The sequence below is a fragment of the Pocillopora damicornis genome, chromosome 13, assembly GCF_964200805.1.
Source record: "Pocillopora damicornis chromosome 13, jaPocDami1.2, whole genome shotgun sequence".
NCBI classification, from domain to species: domain Eukaryota; kingdom Metazoa; phylum Cnidaria; class Anthozoa; order Scleractinia; family Pocilloporidae; genus Pocillopora; species Pocillopora damicornis.
Genome location: NC_142682.1, coordinates 11,793,166 through 11,814,250, shown reverse-complemented (window position 1 = coordinate 11,814,250; position 21,085 = coordinate 11,793,166). Strand labels below are relative to the sequence as shown.

At 37.4% G+C, this 21,085-nt stretch overlaps 1 protein-coding gene, 1 long non-coding RNA gene and 1 other non-coding gene across 4 annotated transcripts; 1 reads left to right on the top strand and 2 right to left on the bottom strand.

Moving 5' to 3' along the window:
* Positions 1 to 1,041: 1,041 nt before the first annotated feature.
* LOC113683828 (m7GpppN-mRNA hydrolase NUDT17) lies at positions 1,042 to 7,386 on the bottom strand. Of its 2 annotated transcripts, none has more exons than XM_027201109.2 (7): positions 7,109 to 7,386; positions 6,515 to 6,622; positions 4,890 to 5,073; positions 4,295 to 4,320; positions 3,164 to 3,256; positions 2,379 to 2,660; positions 1,042 to 2,174 (listed from the first exon to the last, which is right to left on the bottom strand). In XM_027201109.2, exons 1-6 carry the CDS (start codon positions 7,175 to 7,177, stop codon positions 2,424 to 2,426), a joined length of 717 nt encoding a protein of 238 aa, XP_027056910.2. In that variant the 5' UTR covers positions 7,178 to 7,386; the 3' UTR covers positions 1,042 to 2,174; positions 2,379 to 2,423. The 2 variants fall into 2 exon arrangements, with proteins under 2 accessions (XP_027056910.2, XP_027056909.2); XM_027201108.2 differs by having other exon boundaries at positions 2,437 to 2,660.
* A 3,828-nt stretch (positions 7,387 to 11,214) lies between these two features.
* Positions 11,215 to 11,287, top strand: Trnae-uuc (transfer RNA glutamic acid (anticodon UUC)). The gene has a single exon. It is a non-coding gene; the product is annotated as a tRNA-Glu (tRNA).
* A 3,821-nt stretch (positions 11,288 to 15,108) lies between these two features.
* Positions 15,109 to 21,081, bottom strand: LOC149035501 (uncharacterized). The gene is made up of 2 exons (XR_016182409.1): positions 20,809 to 21,081; positions 15,109 to 16,369 (listed from the first exon to the last, which is right to left on the bottom strand). It is a non-coding gene; the product is annotated as an uncharacterized LOC149035501 (long non-coding RNA).
* Positions 21,082 to 21,085: the final 4 nt, after the last annotated feature.

Below are 21,085 nucleotides of genomic sequence, written 5' to 3'. Positions count from 1 at the left end.
ACGAGGATTGAAGAAATCACAAGGAAAAGACATCTTGTAGTAATACTTACGACGAATTGCGAATATCGAGTGGCAAAGGAAAAGTAAAAGAGGTAACTGATTAGTCTAATTTCTGATCAGCTCAACGACCTCCATCGCATTTACCCTTTACTAATCTGCATTGATAAAAAGATGGTTGATAAAAATTTAGTGGTTTCGGCAATTTTTTGCGAAAATGTTGCAGTTTCTAACAGACTCAGATGCTCCTTCAAGATTTTAGGATATGCATCACAGGCAGTGCGAAGAATCGATATCGTGACCATTTTGCTGATATATTGATACTTGCATGCGTAAAAAGATACACATCACACCATTTTTTTAACTCCTCAGGTGTAACAGCCAATTGGGAAGCCTGACTGGCTTCCCAATGAGTGTCGCCTTCGACAAGGTAGTTGTCGTTTTGATCCGGTAAGACAGGTTTTCAATAAAAACTAGTTACCGGCGTTTTATGGGCTCTCGTGCCTCCTTCTATCACCGTCAGTTTAATCCTTTACAGCCTAACATCAGTATGCATATTTCCCTTTCTGTTCTCTATACGTTTCCTTGAGTGCTGACAAGAGAATTTGTATAACAATCAAGAGCTTCTTTAGTTGGAGATCATTTTCTTTATTCTCGTGACCTTTATGTGTGATTAAGGGGTGATAGTGTAAGGAGAAATTATATACTTGTTACTCTTAGGAGTCAAAAGGGTTAACCTGCAAGTAAGCCCTCGTGTTTTGGTTTCGTGGGCATTGCTGCCTATTACACCATCTACAGACGCTCATGAAAAAAGTTATGTTGAACTCCCCAGGATAGCTCTTGTCTTATCTTTCAGCCCTGGTTTTAAAGATGTCAGTCTCTGTCGCCTGGATTGTGTTATACCACACGAACACCTTTAATTATTCATTTAAAAGATGAAATAAATAAGAAATCAAATAACAAAAAAACGGATAAAAAAAGAAGAAAAACAAAAAAAGGTAATCAAAAAATGACAAAGACAAAAGTAAAAAAGGAACAAACCAATGATAAGTAAACGTAGTTTACTGGGGCGAGTTAAATATGGAGCAACGCCATCGTTATTAATACACAGTAAATTTGCACACATGTAATTCAAATTGTTAAACATTTTTTCAACCTAAAAACCTTAATTCTACTTGATTTAAATGAATTGAACAAATCAAATTTGTTTCCCACACAGCTCATTCCTCACCCTCTGAGTGCCCTCCCACACATAAATTCTTTACTGTACAAAAATTTAATCTAATTATAAAAAAGCCTGTGCGCTTCGAAGAATTTTTTTAACTCCTAAACTGATTTATAAAATTATTCAATGACTTCTAATTGTTCCCACCAATTGCGTAGCTCCATCTGTAGACAGTTGTTTCGAGAGAGGTTATCGGGAAAAGAGTGCACGCGACAATCTCGAGAGGTACCCTGGATATCTGGTGATATTATTATATTCATATATAACCACTATGCCTTTTCCTTACAGTGACGTTTTCTCCTAAAATTCTGAGGTCAAGTAACCGTGACCTAAAACCTACCTACAACGCCTTTCAGGGTTGTCGTGTGCACCTTTACGCTCTTACACAACCCATAATTCCTCTGTTCACGCTCGAAATTCTCTCCGGAGGCCAATTCACATTATCAATTCGGTTGATAAAAAATTTCTTGTGATACCCTCACCGACGCACATACACCCCAAATCTTATCATCATCATCATCATCGTCGTGATCAACGTTATTATTATTGTAATCGTATTATCGTAATCGTTTAACTGATAAAATATAATTCGAGTATATATCAAAATCATGTTCGTAGAACTAATCAAAAAATGGTAGAAAAATATTTAATAAAAAATAATATAAACTCGACTTAATGCGCAAGAAAACGCTAGCACACAAGTTATAAATACCATTATTTTAATTATGTTTATCGTTATCATCTTGACGAATTCAACACTCTTATTAATTACCACGCCCCTCCAGAAGGAAGGTCTTTTTTAACCAATTGTCCTAAAGCGAACTTCGTCCCTGTGGAGAGTCGCTCCTGGTTCAACTCCTGTCCATCTTCAGACGTGCGAGGCATGGTAGACATCAGGATTGAAAGACGAAGATTTTTCTCAACTTTCTGGCCATTTTCAAGCACAGTGGCTCTGTCAAGTTGGAGATAGAAACATTTTATGAGATTTTCACGCACACCGTAGAATTTTTACTCAATAACTCATTGATTCATTAATTTGCTCCGCGCCTGTTCCCGAAGCTGCATCTGACAAACATCTCTGCAAAAGTTTCTGCACAACAACACACGCGTCTACAGTACGTGTTGCAGCTCTGATAAACAAGACCTGCTTGCTTACTAGTTGTAAACCGAGAGGCCATACTTGAGTACTATAGGATCCATTTCACGCAACTAACTTAATATATCTTTGTGGTACTGGTCTTGACTGGCCAAAGTCATCACTTTGCATCACTTCTACAATAGTAGCATGGTCTACCCAGGCCGAAGCATCGAGCTCGTCTTTATCCAAGATAAGCTTCTTCTGTAAAGTTTGTCGGTCTTCCTTAGCCTTGGCCTGGTAGTACACTACGATATGGTGCCTCACAGGCAGACCAATCGACAGAACGGGAGGAAACACAGACTGCAAATTCACACAAAGAAAATTTACACGGTTGAGTATTCCGTCTGCCTACTGGCCTTTTGCTGCCACGGCTCATCCAAGTTTCATTAGCATCAGTGACTACCAATATTGCTGCTACTACAGGAAACCACCCTCCCCACCCTTTCCTCCCACCACCCTCTCCTCATAACCTTTTCAAGTGAGAATTCTTTTCACCCTTGTTGCTGTAGGAGTTTGTTTATCATGATAACGTGTGCATAGTTACACTTCAAAAGTGAGGTTTGGTGGTAAACAAGCCATGCGAGTCTGACATAGACATGCATAGAGGCAATTATGTGATAATCTTCAGTTCAAATATCTCCATTCTATGGCCATACGATAATTCAGTACTAGGTATACCACTTTGGGCATCTTGAAATACTTGTTTAGGCACAGATTAAGCCACATTTTAAAATAAAAGCTCACTGTACAATAAGGACTGTACATCATGCAACTAGTATGAAGATAAAATGTATATACAATACCTCCCACAGACCAAGTGTTGAGATTTCGAGGCTTTCCTCAGAAAAAGTCAATCCAGTTTCCTCTGAGAGTTCTCTTAGTAAAGCTTGTTTAAGCTGTGAAAATGAATAAACTGATAAAAAAAATAATGATCTGAACACAGAAGTTAATTGGCCATTGATTGTGTACAGCAGGGTGACCATCACGGGGAAGGTCATGAGAATGAACTGTTGCCCACTGTAGCAATAGATCACATTTAACAATCTTAACAACTCAAGAGTCTATGATGTGAGAATAACTTCCCAACAGAATGTCAAGATGCCAGAGTATTCATGAGCAACAATCTTTTAAGAGCTACACTCACCCAGACAATCACACAATGTGGGCAGTTAATTATTACAAGATTTAATTACATATACAGGTATTAATTCAAATTAGGAAATTGCTTGACTATTCACATGTAACAAATTTTGTACATATTACATATTAAACCTCATTGTATCAGATGCAATAAATTATGTATACAGTGTCTAACTTATTCAAGAAAATTATCCGCATTCTGAAACCATACATGATACTCTTTAAGTGTGTGTGCATGAGTAAAATATTCAGATCAAAATCCCAGCCTACATAATTCCCAAACAGAAATTGCTTCATAATATGGCCTCCCATCTTAGAGCATTTCTGTTCCTATTTTTTTTTTGTTTTTCTTTATTCTTTGTCTGTCTGTCTGTGTTCAACCATCTAATCATGTCTGTCTCTCTGTCTTACCATCTAATCATTTGTCTGTCTGTCTGTCTGTCTGTCTGACCATCTAATCATTTGCCTGTCTGTTTTACCATCTAATATTTGTCTGTCTGTCCTTCTGTCTGACCATCCAATCATTTGTCTGTCTGTCTGATCATCTAATCATTTGTCTGTCTGTCTTATGATCTAATCCTTTGTCTTTCTGTTTGACCATCTGATCATTTATCCATCTTTCTGACCATCTAACCATTTGTCTGTCTGTTTGTCTGACCATGTAATCAGTTGTCTGTCTGTCTGTCTGTCCATTCATCTGTCTGCCTGTGCCTTTTTGTGTTGTTCACTGTGTTTGCTTCTTTTTTTGTTTCCTTTATTTTTTTATTACTCAACCTCAATTAAAGTAAACTTACAGTCTCTCCTGGCTCCATATGACCCCCTGCATTGAAAAAACAAAAACAAAAAAAAAGATAGTATAAACATAATTTATCTATCAATCATGCAAAATGCTTGCAACATCAGGCCTACAACACTTACAATATTCTGTATATACAATACAACAATATTCCCCTTGTTAATGGCTTCCTTTTCTCTTATCGCCTTTCTGTTCAAAAATGTATTGACACTGTAACAAGAAATTGCTCCATGGCCACTCCTGAGGGTGAGAGTGTAAGGGTCCACTCTTTCTTCATTAGCACAATACACGTTCTGAATTCAGTCAGCATCATCTCCAAGCAAGATTCTACAGGTGAACTCTACATAAAATTTAATGTTCTGTGCTTCATATTTCATCCCTGGCATTTTGGATCTTTACATTACTTAGATTATTATTTCTGTTCTAAGCTGAACTAAAGTAAGTGCAAGTTCTATCACAGGTCAGTGAAAAAGCAATCTCTTAAGAGTTATACAGTTGTACTAATGCAAAATACACTGTATCATCTGATCGAGTTAGAAAGCATTCTCTTTAATGCAGTCTTGCCTTAATGTAAAATATATTTGTTCATTTACCTGGGGGAACCCACACACATGGAAAGGTGCGCATGTGTTGTGCACGTCTTGTCAGCAACACATAACCATCTGATGACTGAAGCAAAACAGCAACTGCTGGTTTCACTCCTTGACTCAGGATATTTTCTGGAATGTTAGCAATGTCTGAGGCTGTCAAAAAACGGCAAGGGCATCCAGGAGGATGCTAGAGGGAAATTTGAACAGAAATATCATGTATATAATTGTTTACTCTATAAGTACAATAATAATCCTTTTAGTTAGTGCTCCAGTCTTTATCCATGGTTTCATAACTCAGTTGGCCAAATAAGTATCTGGGAGGCAAGTGTTCAAATCCTGCCTTCAAAGCCTGAATTTTTTCAAGCTTCTTGTATGAAATAACCAAAATTGGAGCTCACCTTCAAGGATTACCTCTTGACTAAATCCTTTTAGTATTAATTACATAGAAAAATGAATGTTTTGATACACTATAGTTCAGTATTTCTTATTCTCTTTGTTTGATACTTTTTAAATACATCTTACTAACTGAGTTTGAGGTCAGTATTGTAAGTTATGGACCATTAGCTTTTTAAGCTTGGAATTTGACATGGCCCAACAGTGAAGCAAGAAAATGTAGTTAAATAAAGGGAGAAGATTTTATTTCAAACAAACTTTCAGATTTAAAGAACCACACAGTAAAATACAAGCCACCTAAAATTAATAAAGCATAGCACACATACTAGCTGAAAGGTGTAATAATGCTTGTTAAAACATTTGTTTAATCAGCTTACATCACTCCACAAGCTTCACTCACTGGATTTGTTCTCAGTTGCTGCAAGTTCAAATCCTCAGCTACTTTTTTTTATAGCTAACTGGTCTACCTCTGGCCAGTTGGCAATTTTCAAACACTCTGCTTATTTACAATGTCCATTTGTTTGTATTGGCCCTGAATAGGAGTGAATAGTCAATTTATGTTACCCTTATTATTATTATTATCACTATTATCATTATTGTTATTATTATTATTATTATTATTATTATTAGCAGGCTTTGTGTTGGTAATCAAAATTGATTATATCTATTAATTGCATCTCCTTGTTATTTGTGTATTCCATTATTCTTCATGTTACTGCACCTTGATAAGCTCCGAAACATAAGCAAAAAATTCCAGTTTGGTAATTTTTATTTTAGGCACTGAATACATTGACCACTAATGACTGCTATTGAAGTATATGCCTTTTATTTGTATCTTATCATACAGATCTCATATGCACGATTTATTTAGTTATGCTCTTTAGAATTTATATTGTAAGTGATTTACTATCCAACTTCTTTATTTCATGTGCATTTCTTATAAGGCTGAAAAATGCCAAGCAGAAAGAGAAGTGCAGTACAAGCAGCCAACCAGTTAAACAGGTTTTTACTGTACAAAGTAATCAACTGTCCAAACATCACCTGATATTTGTGATGGTGAGTAAGATATTTGTACTATACTTAATACAATTGGATAATCAAACTTATCAGGAGGAAGTTGTTAACTTGATCTAACACCAAATTCTCATAACCATTTTACAGAGAAATGCATAGCAGCTAGAGAGGGAAAATTAACAATCATATCTTAGGAGTTAAAGGGATAACTGTTATCTCACCATAAGTCTTACTCCTTGATCACTGGGATACAGAAGCAGTCTTTCATCCTCGTACGAAAATTCTGCATTTATCTGGTGACCACTGCATTGCATTGTAGTCAAACAGCACTGATAACAAATGACAAAACATTAACATGAACTCACTTTAAAATTGGCATATGTGTATCTACCTTTTTTTCAAGATTAAGATGATGAATATCAGACATGAGATTCAAGAGTCAGAGGGATTTTACAAATTTGATACATCTAGATGTTGATAACCACCACAAAAAGTTTACCAGATACAGCACACTCTCAATTAAATTTTTTTGGGGGATTTATAGATTCACATGGGATATTCAGAAAATTGGACGATTTTAAGAACTTTAAGAATTTTTTAGACGATATTATGTAGAAAAATACAGCAAATAGCCAAAAGGTTTGTCCCCGCACGCTAACTGGGTTTATCCTCTGCTACTGACAATGTTTTAAAAAATAATCTAAAGGGGCAGCTGAAAAATGTATTTCCCCATTTTTGTCGTTCGCACTCCTTATTAGATCTGGTTTGCTATGAAAAGCTTAGTTACATCGTTGATGTCTAATTAATGTACTTACTTTCTCGAACGAGAGAGGGGTCGCTCCCTCTGAATGGGAAGAACTGGATAGAAACACCCGTCTACTCATTTTGGAGGCCAAAATAATCGACCGCTGCAAGATTAGGACGAAAACCAAACGATTTTAGCTGTTTTTTCAACTTCCATGGACAATTGAATGATACTATCGTGTAGCTTGTGTACATCCACCCCATTCCCTCTGAGATAAATTCAGGAAGGGACACGCAAAGTACGCGGTTGCTAAAGTACAGCGTTTCAATGCAGTTCCCGTTCAATCTCGAGCCCAGGGTCATCTTGGCTCATGTCAGCGGCATAATCACCAATTAAATAGGCAGTTTATGTATGACAATTATTATGTCCCAAAAATATTATGTCCTATACTTTACATACATATAATGTCCTATACTTTACATATAATATCCTACATACACATATAACCATACACAGCTATACAGCACAATATAGAGCTATAAACAGCTATACAGGGCTATAAACAGCAATACAGAGCTATAAACGGCTAAACATAGCTGTACATAGCTATACAGGGCAATATAAGGCAATACACAGCTATAAAGAGCTATACAGAGCTATACACAACTATAAAGAGCTATACATGGCTATACAGAGATATACACAGCTATATACGGCTATACAGGGCTAGACACAGCTATACAGAGCCATACATAGCTATACAGAGATATACACAGCTATACAGGGCAATACACAGCTATATATTTAATTTACACTTCAGAGTTAATTCTCTGTTTCACCATTTGTGTTCCCAGTGCTACGCGGCACAACATTCATATAGCCCTGTATAGGTATGTAAAGCTATGTATAGCCTTCTATTGGTGTGCATAGCCCTGTATAGCCGTGTCTAGCTGTGTATAGCCCAGTATATCTGTATGTAGCCCTGTAAAGCTCTGTATAGCTCTGTATAGCTCTGTATAGCCCTGTACAGCCCTGAATAAGTGTGCATAGCTCTGTTCATCTGTGTACAGCCCTGTATAGTTGTGTATAGCTCTGTATAGCTGTGTATGGCCCTGTTTAGCTGTGTATAGCTCTGTATAGCTCTGTATAGCCCTGTATATCCCTGTATAGATCTGAATAGGTGTGCATAGCTCTGTTTAGCCCTGTACAGCCCTGAATAAGTCTGCATAGCTCTGTTCATCTGTGTACAGCCCTGTATAGCAGTGTATAGCTGTGTATAGCCCTGTATAGCTGTGTATGGCCCTGTATAGCTGTGTATAGCTCTGTATAGCTCTGTATAGCCCTGTATATCCCTGTATAGATCTGAATAGGTGTGCATAGCTCTGTTTAGCTGCGTATAGCTCTGTATAGTTATGTATAGTCCTGTATTGTCATGTATAGCCCTGTATAGCTATGTATGGCCCTGTATAGCTATGTATGGCCCTGTATAGCTATGTATGGCCCTGTATAGCTGTGTATAGCCCTGTACAGCCATGTATAGCTAGGTATAGCCCTGTATAGCTGTGTATATCTCTACATAGCTAAGTATAGTCCAGTATTCATAGTTCTGTTTGACTGCGTATAGCTCTGTACAGCTATGTATAGCCCTGTAGAGGTGTGTATAGTTCTGTGTATCTGTGTATAGCTCTGTATTGCTGTGTATAGCCCTGTACAGCTGTGTATAGCTGGGTATAGCCCTATATAGCCGTGTAAAGCCTTGTGTAGCTGTTTTTAGCTCTGTCTTTTACCCTATATAGCCCTGTATAGCTGTGTGTAGCTTTGTATAGCTGTGTATAGCCCTGTATAGCTGTGTGTAGCTGTGTATAGCCCTGTATGGCTGTGTATAGCCTTGTATAGCCGTGAATAGCTGTGTATAGCCCTTTATAGCTGTGTATAAACCTGTATGGCTCTGTATAGCCCTGTATAGCCCTGTATAGCCCAAAATGAGTGTGCATAGCTCTGTTTAGCTGCGTATAGTTCTGTATAGCTGTGTATATCCCTGTATAGTTATGTATAGTCCTGTATAGGTATGTATAGCCCTTTATAGCTATGTATAGCCCTGTTTAGGTATGTACAGCTATGTATAGCTCTATTTATCAGTGTATAGCTTTGTATTGCTATGTATAGCCCTGTATAGCCGCGCATAGCCCTGTACAGCCATGTATAGCTGAGTATAGCCCTGTATAGCTGTGCTTGCCCTGTATAGCTGTGTATATCTCTGTACAGCTAAGTATAGTCCCGTGTAGGTGTTTATAGCTCTGTTTGGCTGCGTATAGCTCTGTATAGCCATTTATAGCCCTGTAGAGGTGTGTATAGCCCTGTACAGCCGTGTATAGCTGGGTATAGCCCTGTATAGCTGTGTATAGCCTTGTATAGCTGTGTTTGGCTCTGTTTAGCTGTGTATAGCTCTGTATAGTTGTGTATAGCTCTGTATAGCTCTTTATAGCTGTGTATAGCCTTGTATTGCCCTGCATAGCTGTGTATAGCTCTATTTAGCTGTGTATAGCTCTGTATAGCTGTTTATAGCCCTGTATTGCGCTTTATAGCTGTGTATGGTTGTATCTAGTCTTGTTTTGTACTGTATGTGTGTGTAGGATATTATATGTTAAGTTTAGGACATTAAATGTATGTAAAGTATAAGACGTACTATGTATTATGGACGTAATAATTCCCCATACATGACCTACCTACCCCAAATGGATACCAGGTAATTCTAGGTACGTCATGCATGGGGAATTTATTATATGCAAAGTATAGGACATATGGATGATAATTCCCCACACATGACGCACTTACCCAGATGATGATTATCATTTGGCGACCATTCCGCTGACAAGTAGCCGAAATGACCCTGTGTTCGGGATTGGTTCCCATTCTGCTGATCTCATCACTCAAGTAACCTTCTCATGCGAGTGGATTGAGAGGGGGGAGGAAAGGTTGATTGTGTGGTTAGGACAAATTTATTTGACGCGTTTGCTTTTTTGAATGGAACAGGAAGTGTTAATTAAGATTTTCTTTTGTTGTATAAACAATTGTTTTTGGTTCCAATATACAAATTAGTATAAGTAATCACATGATTTCGAAAATAATTTATTCAAACCCTGTAAGTTACATTTTGCGTTCGGTCAAAACAATCGCGTACCGAGATCAAAACAATAATATACGATGAAATTTCCACATCTTTAAGGCGCAAAAAAGTTCAAAGTCCGGCTAAACAGTTCAAGGAATTGTTCAGTCTGGTTTGCTACTTCTTTGCACTGAATTAACCCTCTTCTGCATTGAAGTACCTGAAAATTGTTTTTATCTTAACCAATCAGAACTGAGTAATTTTTCATATATCTTACGATAAAAGAGAAACTTTGTATACCTCTATTGCGCGGATTTTTTATTTCTCAATTTCCCTCAAGAAAGAGGGATTTTGTTTGATAAACGCATGCATCAAGTTATCCATAAGTTTCTCAAACTGAGCATAATAGAGCCAATCCACAATTTCTGATCAGTGATAATTACCGGTAAACAAAGCCGATAGCGTTTTGGCCGAAGGGAAAATAGCCAGGAGAATTGGAATTTCTTAGAGGAAACCGATAACTTTGAAGATAGTGAATATATTCTTAAGCAGTAGACCACGAGTAAATTTTGTAAATCACGTAAGCAGAGGCCTCAGGGATTCTCCATAGAAGGGTTGATTTCATTAAACAAACGTCCTTCCAGTTTTGGCTTTCGGACCTCTTGATACTGTTCAAAAAAATAAAAGTTTAGATAAAAGTTTCGGCTAAGTTGAAGATGGCTCAGAACGCGGTTTTGTTAACAGCAAAACTTTGCTAAAATAACCGGCCCGAATGTTTCATTTTTTATGGGTTCACTGGTGAAAGAAACGATAGGTGTTCAATCAGGGTGCTCCTAGTATCTCAGTTACTGATTTGAAAATCTCAATTGACACATTCTGTCATACGCTGGTTTCGCTACAGTTTGCCATCGAATACAAGCCGCTTGAATCTCTTCCTGTCCTACGAGCGCTCAACAGGAGTATCAGTCATCGATAAAGACTGCAGCCCAGAAAAGCAGTCCACTCGTAATAGCAGGCGGTGACATAATTTCAATAATTATTGGGTTTCTTTCCTGTAACATATGTTTAACTCCCATATGGTCTAGCGGTAAGTGATTCCTGGTTTTCACCCAGGCGGCCCGGGTTCGACTCCCGGTATGGGAACGACTATTTACTCTTCATCTCCTTCGTCTCCAGTGTGCGTGTTCGTGGATCTTTTTCTTTTTATTTTACTTGTCCTATGTAGACACTGCCATCTAATTGAGTGTGTATGCAAAAGGATGCTTTACACAGTTCAAGTAAGTACCCTTGTGCATTATTTTGGCGGTTTTTCAAGCGTCAAGCAATTTGGTAGACCCTACGTAATGCCCCTTTGAAGTCTAACTTACAAGGCGTTTTGGTGTGTAGTATTGCTAACTCTAACTGTTTGTTCAACAAAAATTTGCATTTGGACTCGCCCTATGGGTTCGTCACCGATACGGGGTACCTCTTAAAAATACTCAGCAATACTACACACCAAAACATTTAATAAGATATATATCAACTGATAAGACCTCTGAAAATTGCGCTTTATTTCCTGGAATGGCACCAAACTTTAGAATTTTGAGACATTTAACCTGTTACATTTTAGCTTGATGCCTCTTACCCATTTACGCTGTCGAGGTTGGAATTCAGGCCCGTTTCTCGGTCGAGCGTAATTTTCCTCACTCTTCTGCCCCTCCATGGGAAAGTTCCGACTGTGAACAATCATTTTCACATCAGAGCCCAAATAGTTGAGAAACAGACAATAAGAGCTGTTATCATACAGCTTCAGGCGTCCACGGTCGATATGGGCCAATTTTGTGTTCTGATTGGCTACTCGAGTAGGCAAGATGTGCCCATCTTGCGAGATTGCTCGCTTTGATCCCGTGAATGGAAAAAATCGCGTGGAGCGGACTTACAAAGTTCATAGTTTTCGCTCAGTTGAGGCAATCAAGTCGCAAAAGGAAGAAGAACGGCAACAGTCAGAACAAAGAAAACATAGACAATTTTCGTGAGTTTATTTTTCTTCAGAAACCGGAGAATACAAAAAATTTGAAAACAAAGTGACATGAAAGCATGCATGGAAGCGGTTTTGTCTCATGGGAAACGTGACAGGAGAAGTAAGCATTATTCCCAAGCAAGAACTAGATTTCCTTTCGTTGTAATGCTCGTTGTAAGCTTACAAATCACTTTGTCCAAATCCAATTTGTTGCATAAAAAGCTTATAAGCGCCATCAAAGTTGGCTTTCATTCCCAATGCTCGAAAATAAACAAGTCATACTTGACTCTTGCTAAGTGAACTGTCTTTCCTATGTAATAAATCCCATATTGACCAAGCTCTTTCGGTCAAGACGACTGGATTTTAACCTCGTCCCTAACTTTTCTTCGACTTCGTCTTGGTCCATAAAAAAGAATTCGGTCAATATCGAGCCATCTTGACCTCACGCTTGGTCAATAACGGATATTTATTTGACAGTGTGCACGTCGTGCTTGTGTAATTGGACAATACGCGTCATGCGCGCGCGAAGTCTTTTATATCGGAAAACGAAGAACCAGTGGCTAGCTTGTTTCTAAAGTCTTGTCATAGTTTGATTATTTGATTACAGCACTTAGTGTCGTCCAATTCTGTCTTCAGTCAGAGATTAACAAATCGGACTCTCGATTCGATTTTGTTTATCACTCGTATGAGTAATCGTCATAGGACTGAGTGGAGTCCAATTCGGTCTGTAATCACACGAGTGATAACAAAATCGGACGACCGCGCAGCTGTTGTAAGTCTTATCACATTACAACTTAATAATAAAAAATTACAATTTTCGAATTGCACAAAAAAACAGACAAAGGAGACGTCAATTGTTAATTGTTTGATTGGTTGATTTAAACTACAACTTTGAATGTGATTGGTTGATTTTAACTATAGCTTCGAATGTGATTGGGTTATTGAAATGTCCAATAACAAACTGTCTGACAACAAACTGTCCGATAACAAATAAGTTAGTGGAAAATAGGATTTTTTTTAAACCAATCACAAGCGAGGAAATTTTAATTTTTATGATGAATTTGATTCATTTATCTTAATAGCGTCACCGCAAAGTAGAGTTGAAAAAAAATCCCAAATCAATTCCGAAATTTGTTATAATTCGTCGCCAATATTACAGAAACATAAGACTAAAAGAGCGCCCGAAAAAAGGGTCCTTTAGGAGACAAGCTAAAAGAAGAAAGGAAGAAGGAGATAGAGCAGCAGTCTGATGAAAAAATGTCACGAATGACGAAGTTAGGTCGGGCCAGACGAGAAAATGATTGACTCTTGGTCATTACTCACTAGCTTCGCTGCGCTCGCTTAAGTTCTTGACCTCGAGCCTAATATTCTCCAGTGCAGTCTTCATACTCAGTCAATGAGTACATAGTATTTTACTCTACAAATACTTTACAAATAAAAGCCTGCAAACAACGATAGGTAACAACAATATATCATTAGTTATCAATACGAATTCGAACTTAAAGAAAACACAGAAGCTCAAATTGCTTGATTACTTCCCATTTCCCCCGAAAATTCAATCGAGCTAAGCTGGAGAAAAACATTTAAGACTTCTTTTTTTTTATTTTAAACTGAATCAGAAATAGAGCATTTTTAAATGCCTTAGCGCAATAGCATCTAGTTTCGAGTAAGCCTTTGCTGTTTAAGAAAAAATCATTCTCGTCGAAGTATTTTATGTCATTTTAGCTCATGCGCTAGTTTTGTTCCATTTTCCTTTCGAATACAAGCCGCTTGAACCTTTTCCCGTTCGACGAGCGCTCAAAAGGACTGCCATCTATCCATAATGACTGCAGCCCAGAGTGGGAGCCCAATCAGGCTGTTTAAGAAACCCAACACCATTGGGTTTCTTCCAATGACGAAGAACCGCCTCCCATATGGTCTAGCGATGAGGATTCCTGGTTTTCAGCCAGGCGGCCCGAGTTCGACTCTCGGCGAAACAGTTTTTTTTTTCTCTCCTTCCTATGGTTATTCACTGTTTCTCTGTTCGTAGTTTTTTTCCATTTTATTTCATTTCATTAGTCCTTTTTACAGGCTACCGCCCAATTGATCCCGAAGTGATATCCGATAACATGGGGTGTAACTTTTATCCACATTTACAGCTAACGATATGTTTTTTTAAGTCTTTTGTAGAGGGTCTCAATGGGAGAGTGGTGCTTACAGCCAACGTTTAAATTTTGTAGCTTTTAACCCTGAAGGTTTGGTTATTGGGCTGTTTTACGGCTAATAACAATTAACCGCTTTTGAAACCCTCTGTATATAGAGGGCTAACAGATGAGCAAGGGAGAGGGCGTGCAAAAGGAAAATTTGCCCGATCGAATGTTCCAGCCGTCATATCATCATAGAGCATGTTCTACTGAGAAGGCCTCGAGCAGATAGAACGATACGTAAGCCTCGTCCATTTTTCAGCTAATTGCTACAGAAGGGCCGATTTTACTCTGAAAACACCACATTTGAAAAAGAATAACAAATCCACCGCTAGCGTTGGCACAGATGAGCTTGCCAAACTTATTATCTACAACTTAACACTTCACTTTTAAACAGGATAATGAGTATGGGTTGATGACAGCGAGACATGTGCCTTTTGTTCGAGAAGTGAAGCTAAGCCAATATCTGACAATGGAAAGTGATTATTTCTTCGACAAATTAGCTCGAATGAAAAGTTAAAGCACGACAGTGACAGGTACCCGGTGGGATAAGCACGTCTCTTAGCTTGAACGAGTCAAGGTCAGCTTTGACATTTACCAAATTCATTGTCATAAAAGTACCACTGGTTTGCATTAGAAAGTTTTCTTTGGCAATGCACTTGTAAAGAAAGCTTTCTGAAACCGAGACCAGCACAAAAAAAATTGCTTAAGGAAACTTGTAAAGAAAGCTTTCTGAAACCAAGACTAGTACAAAAATAAAACTTCAAGACCAGAATTTCATAAAAAACTTAATACATGGTTTATCAATAATGTATATCAAGTCAGTAACACTAAAAATTTCAATTTGAGTAGTTGACAAGTTCTTCCTAGACAAGCCAAAACTGGCATCCAATGTTTTTCATCAACGAGTGTAGGCAGCCGACAATAACTGACATGAAAAAAAATCGCTAGTGACAATGTGGCTCAAAATATATAATTGTTAATCTTTAACTCAAACTGAATCTGAAAGTAAAGAGGAGACATGTTCATTGTTTTATCTTCAAGCCAAAACAAATAAACTTAAATGAAATAAGAAAACCTTAAAGTAGAGCCAATGCCTTATATTTTAAGGTTAGCTTTTTTTGCATTAACTAATTTCTAAAGCATTTCGTCATGTTTCTCATATTTACGGTTTCATCTATACTTCAAAGAAACTTCACTCAATGTTTCCAGAACTTAGAATTCGAAGTTGGTTTTTGTTTTGCTCCTCACCCTCAAGGTTCAAACTATATTTATAACGTGGTATCCTTGCGTGCGCTCATTTAAAATCGTTTACAAATATGAGTAAGGCGATAACGCAGTAGCTCCGACAATAATCAACCGATACCTATGCAAAAGCGGACCAAGGAAAAAGATTCTCAGGATAAACATTTGTTCAAGAGGATCAAAAGATGAGGCCATGAGCAGTTATTAGAGGGACGAAAATAATAGCTCTATTTTGCAACTTCCTCGCCACACGGGTAGATGAGAGTTCTTAATAAATAAAATGCTTGGGCGAGAGTTTTGTAGTTTTTGATCACCGCAACTCGTAATTGAAATAGACAGGTGTCAGAGGGTGAGAACAGAGGACTTTCCAGGAATCGGCCATCTGCTTTTATGATTGTATGGGTCGACAGCACTTCATTCTCCGATACCACCTTAAAACCCTTGCTTGTTTCAGCGAAGCTCGAATTTTGGTGTTAATGTTCGTGCGAGGGAATTGTTATTTTTTAATCAACAGAAACAGGAATTAAAAATTCATTTGTGAAACCATCGTAATTTCTTTTAAAACACTCATCTCGTGAGTGATGTCTGATATTCGTGTTTCCTAGTCAGTTTCAAGTGAACACAAATGAATCAGTGCTGGAAAAATCCTTGTAGCATGAAGAGTATTCAGCCAGCCATCTTTCTGCGGAAACGCCCGGCCTTTCCTAGCTCCCAAAATGGTAAGATTGGCCCCGGGCGTCTCCAGATAAGGAATCAATTCACTGACCGTACATAATGATTATATTTCTTCACTGTTTCCTACAAAGAAAAGGAGTAGACGAATTATTTTTCAATGATAAACTTACTGGTAATTCCACTTTTTTCTCTCAGCATTTCGAGAACCATACTGAATAAAAATGATTTTGAAATTGATTTTGTTGATCAAAAAAGTTCTGCATGAATGAAACTACAGTCTTTAGACATTTGCTTTATAACAAGCGTCTATTAAAATTTTGTTGCGTTTAACAAAATAAACATAATAACTATTTAAGAAAATATTGGTGAGTTCAAAAAGAATTTCAGACACAGTAAAAGCCAACTTCTAGACTAAGAACATTTAGCAAGTGTAAGTGATTTATCAAAGCATGAGTGTTCTTTCCACAATCAATAAACCAATCTAAGCTGAAATTTCCACTTCCATAAAGTGCCACTCAGTTCAACAAGTTTTATGGGGACGATCAAAAACTCATTTGCAAAGAGCACAACCCTGTGCTCCAGAAATAGGAAAAAGAAATGTTGTTGATATTCAAATATTTACATTCCACTTGGAGAGCCAGAAAAGCGAGTTAGCCAAAAATTTAATCAGCTAAAAGGTGAAGTGGGTTCAGTTTTATTTTTACGTAAATGCGGTTGGTTTTAGCAGGTTTTGTTTTCAGCAAGTTATTTTAGCGTGGAGAATAGGTAGCATTATTTGAAAAGCATATCAAAAATTTTATCAGGAACTAGAAATGACTCCAACCAGATAAACATGATATTATCGTCTTTAAATAGTGGACAACTATAGATCGATTTTTTACGTTAAAAGCAGATGCAAAGGGGAAAATCTACTTTTCTTAGATATTGAGCACATAAAAATAGTAGACACATTTTTGCAGAGATTGCTGTAAATTTAGGTGAGAGGTTTATAGAGATTTCCGCTAATCAAATCACAGTCAGAAGAAGCAATTTCCATGAACTGTGCGATGTTAATTGACACACACGAATTCCGAAGGGCACGAAAGATAAGTAAGAATCGTAAAAGCAGCCTCTTGAGTGCTCTCCCAACTTGCTAGATGCTTCATATGTCAATGAACGCACAGCTGACTCATTAGCCAACTGTTTTAAACATTTTTAAAACAGTAGTTTTAATATCAGTTAAAAGAAAATTCCCTCTGCCGCCCCATAACTACGCTTTATTGAGTAATCACACTTCATTTGGACAAGAAGAGCATGAAGCAAGTTTGCACAATTGAATTTATGAGCTATGTTGTCATTAGCCTTTGCTTGATAAATACAGTACGAAAAGGAAAGCAAATCTTTTATAACCCAAGTTCACGCTGCGTGTGAGAGTTTCAGTATATGGTCTTATCTCGTTGTAGCGTTGAATGGATACTTTCATCTAAGGTGATACCAGCCATGTAATTACATCATTTTTCTTTTTTGGCAGGTACCCCTTGCTTATGCCCAAAGCAACTCAAAGTATATCTTCCTTATAAAACAGACGTGTGTGGGGAAAAATAACTCCAAATTCTTGCAAAGTTATTGGCAGGTTTTTATCGCTCCATGAAAAAGCAGAGACTCATGATAGCCTCTCCCAAATGAGTGAAGCGTGACTGTTACGAAATGTTGACTATTCGCCAGCACACTACGTGACTGAGTCAACTTGAAAGTGGCATCTTGCTTTTTAAACGTTTCACTCCGAACAGAAGAACTTAGCTCGCTGACTAGTTTTGTTTTTTGTTATTTCCCTTAGAAATCGTAGCGATTCTCTTTAGAATTCAACGTTTCGGTAAAACGATAGCTATACCATGACGGGGCAGACAGCTACCCAAGATACGTTTAATGCCACTCAGGGTATGTTAGTTTACTTGCACTAACATGTCGGTGTTACGTTTTTTGTGGACTGACACATGTGGGAACCACCTAAGTTATTAAACAAAGTAAGTGATACCACATGCTCTCAAGTAAACGTTTCCAAAGTCACTTCTTATAGTTTATAAACAAATGCATACTCGTCACTCTAAATAGGTGATTTAATCACCAAATGTTCTCTTGACTTAAAAACCGAATGGAACTTAAAACGTTCTTAACCGTTGTTAAAAGCATCCATCTACAACCAAGATACCAGTTAATAACAAATTGAACGAAGGACATAGCCCTATGAAACTCTCTCTTGAATTCAAGGTCGCTAATTTTCTGGTTTTGTTTTCAATTTGCTTTTATTTTTGGCTGCTTACGAAGGCTTTTCGGGTCAGCTACACGAGCTGTGTCGCTAAGACACCTACAGCTGGGTCACCAGCTACTGCAGGTATGCTTCGAGTGAGACTCGTTTACATCCACATGGCTATTCAATCTACATACATGTGATTTGACGCCTAGCAACCGCCTTTTCCCTTTTAAATCAGTTTCTATCTCGTTGAGATTTAGTTTTAGCGGGAAGATTGAGATAATTATTCGCCAACAACTCAGCGATCAAATGGAAAGAATTGTGTTGAAGGATGTCAATCAAAACTCTGGTAGTGTCACGTTGGTTGAGAAAAATAAATTGAAACTACTGACTAGACGAACCAATTCAAGAAAACAATTGCCAAAACAGGTCGTTTTTGAATCTCAAAATCTCGAGATAAAGTAAGCGATGATCTAAAATATACGGTTTAAAATCCAGCGTTCAACTGTTGGGACCTTTTAAAAGAATATATCAACTATCTTTTGAATGCCTTTTTCGAGTGTACATATAAAGATTCAGATTCGTGGGTTTGCAACTCAAGGTTGAGAACCCGTCCACAAATACGCGCTTGTCATAAACTATTTCTTTAGAATTCAAGTACAATAGTGTTTAATTAAGATGTTGTTGAAACGCCAGGGAACGAAATGATTCTCAAATTAAAAGAAATCTTAATATGATTTAATTTTAAAAATCATTTTCTTCATTCGGGTTGAAATTTAACTATTTTTTCCCTTTTTTATTTCTGGCGGCTTACAGATCTTAAGATTTCAAACCCCATATAATGAAAATAGGCGTTTCCCATTTTCCTTTGACGTGTTTTGAGGACAGATTTTGGTTTTTGTTTATTGTAAATGTTATCAGAAGTTGTTACTTCAGATATATTCAGATATATCTCCTATTTGCTGATATGTAGAAGAGTAGAAATGATTAGAAATGGAAAAAAGATTGACTCACGAGGAAGCGCAATAGTACTAAGAGAGACGTACAACTTTGTTAAATTTAACAACAAACTGATCCAATGGGTCTTAGGTCATATACTCATTAAAAAAACGCATCTATCCGCGGGAAAACGATAAGAAGGCGTTTTTCGTATTTACTGATAAAATCTAATGAAGCTTCCCTTTTCACGGTTTAATAATACCTTAAGCTTGCTTTTTTAATTCATTGTCAAGCTTTGTATTCGTCTTTGAAAACCATTAAACCTTTCACGTGCACTATGTCTATCCCCAAAACCTTTGAGAATTAAAGTTTGTTACTGGCCGAACAAAGCAGGATTCCGGCAACGTTTGGAGAAAAATTTCAATAAAAACTTGATGGAGATAAGAACTATGTTTAATTTACTTGTGATTATCTTGAATGCTATCAAAAAGTGGACATATATCACCTCGAATTCACACAATACCAGGTATTTTGACGTTTTCGTCAGGTATTGCGTAAAAAATCTAACGAGAAAAATGCTCTATTGTCAATCGCATGGAAAAGCACCAACAACTGCGAATTTAAGAAACAAAGAAATTATCTTATTCGCGGCTTATTGAATTTGAGGGATCCATTGAGGCTGTTTTCGATTTCAAACAACTTTAAAAACTTTGCCATGTTTATCTCCTCCACAAAGTGAAATCCATTTCCATTTTACAGCTTGTAGTCTGTACCAGTTCGTTGTTAAAACACAGCACCTGCTATACCTTCTTGCGGAGCAAAACAGCACCAGTTCAGGAAATTTTTGTTCATGGGGTTCCATTATTGTTTCACCAAACCAAAATAGAAAATGCGATTTTAAAACAATTCCATTTCCAAGAAAATTTGCGCTCGAAGCGACTGGCTGTAACTACTTCAGAAAATACCATTGAGTTTCTTCACTAGATCTTAGGATATTTTATTGGATTGAACGCTTTTTTTCATCGTGAAACTTATTTCAATATTGCTACGCAAGAATAATTTGCTTCGGTTGGCTAAAATCGTGTGTTCTGTCTTCTTTTTGATCGAAAGCTCTTACTTCTTTGCTAATCACGTTTTTATCTCATTGGCTGCGGCTTCAGGGTAAATAAAAACCTTCTTTTTTGGAAGTAATTATAGAACCACAGGGGATGTAGAAATAGGAGGGAAAAACTGTGATAAGATGAATGACATCCAAGCCCGCTTCACGTAATAAATGATAATTAGATTGATGGCATTTAGAATTGCTGAAAACAACGCTTACTTGGTTACGCTTTGGCCTGCCCTTCTCTGCTCGCGTTATTTTCGTTAAATCAAAATATTTGATATTCCCTACCTTTGATGCTTGTTTTAAATATTTTGCGACTGAGTTGATGCTTTGCGGATGGCTGCGGATAGCCTGTAGAACACACATTTAAAAAAAAATTACTTCGGAACGTTTTCGTCTCTTAAATTTCCTGAACGCTTTTCGTAATCTATAGTTTTTTCAACGTATTTGTTCTTCACCGTTTCCGTGGAAGCTGCGTAAAGATGTGTTAACCTTGATAGCGCTGGTATGCATACATGAATATCGCTGCGCCTCGAAAACTGTTCAGTTATGTACGGTCATGTAC

Coding starts and splice junctions, on each gene's coding strand:
- LOC113683828 (XM_027201108.2), bottom strand. CDS start 7,177: ATGAGTAGACGGGTGTTTCTATCCAGTTCTTCCCATTCAGAGGGAGCG. Junction 5,074..6,514: donor ATCAAGGAGTAAGACTTATG/GTGAGATAACAG, acceptor ATTTCCCTCTAG/CATCCTCCTGGATGCCCTTG. Junction 2,175..2,436: donor GTACCACAAAGATATATTAA/GTTAGTTGCGTG, acceptor CCAACTTGACAG/AGCCACTGTGCTTGAAAATG.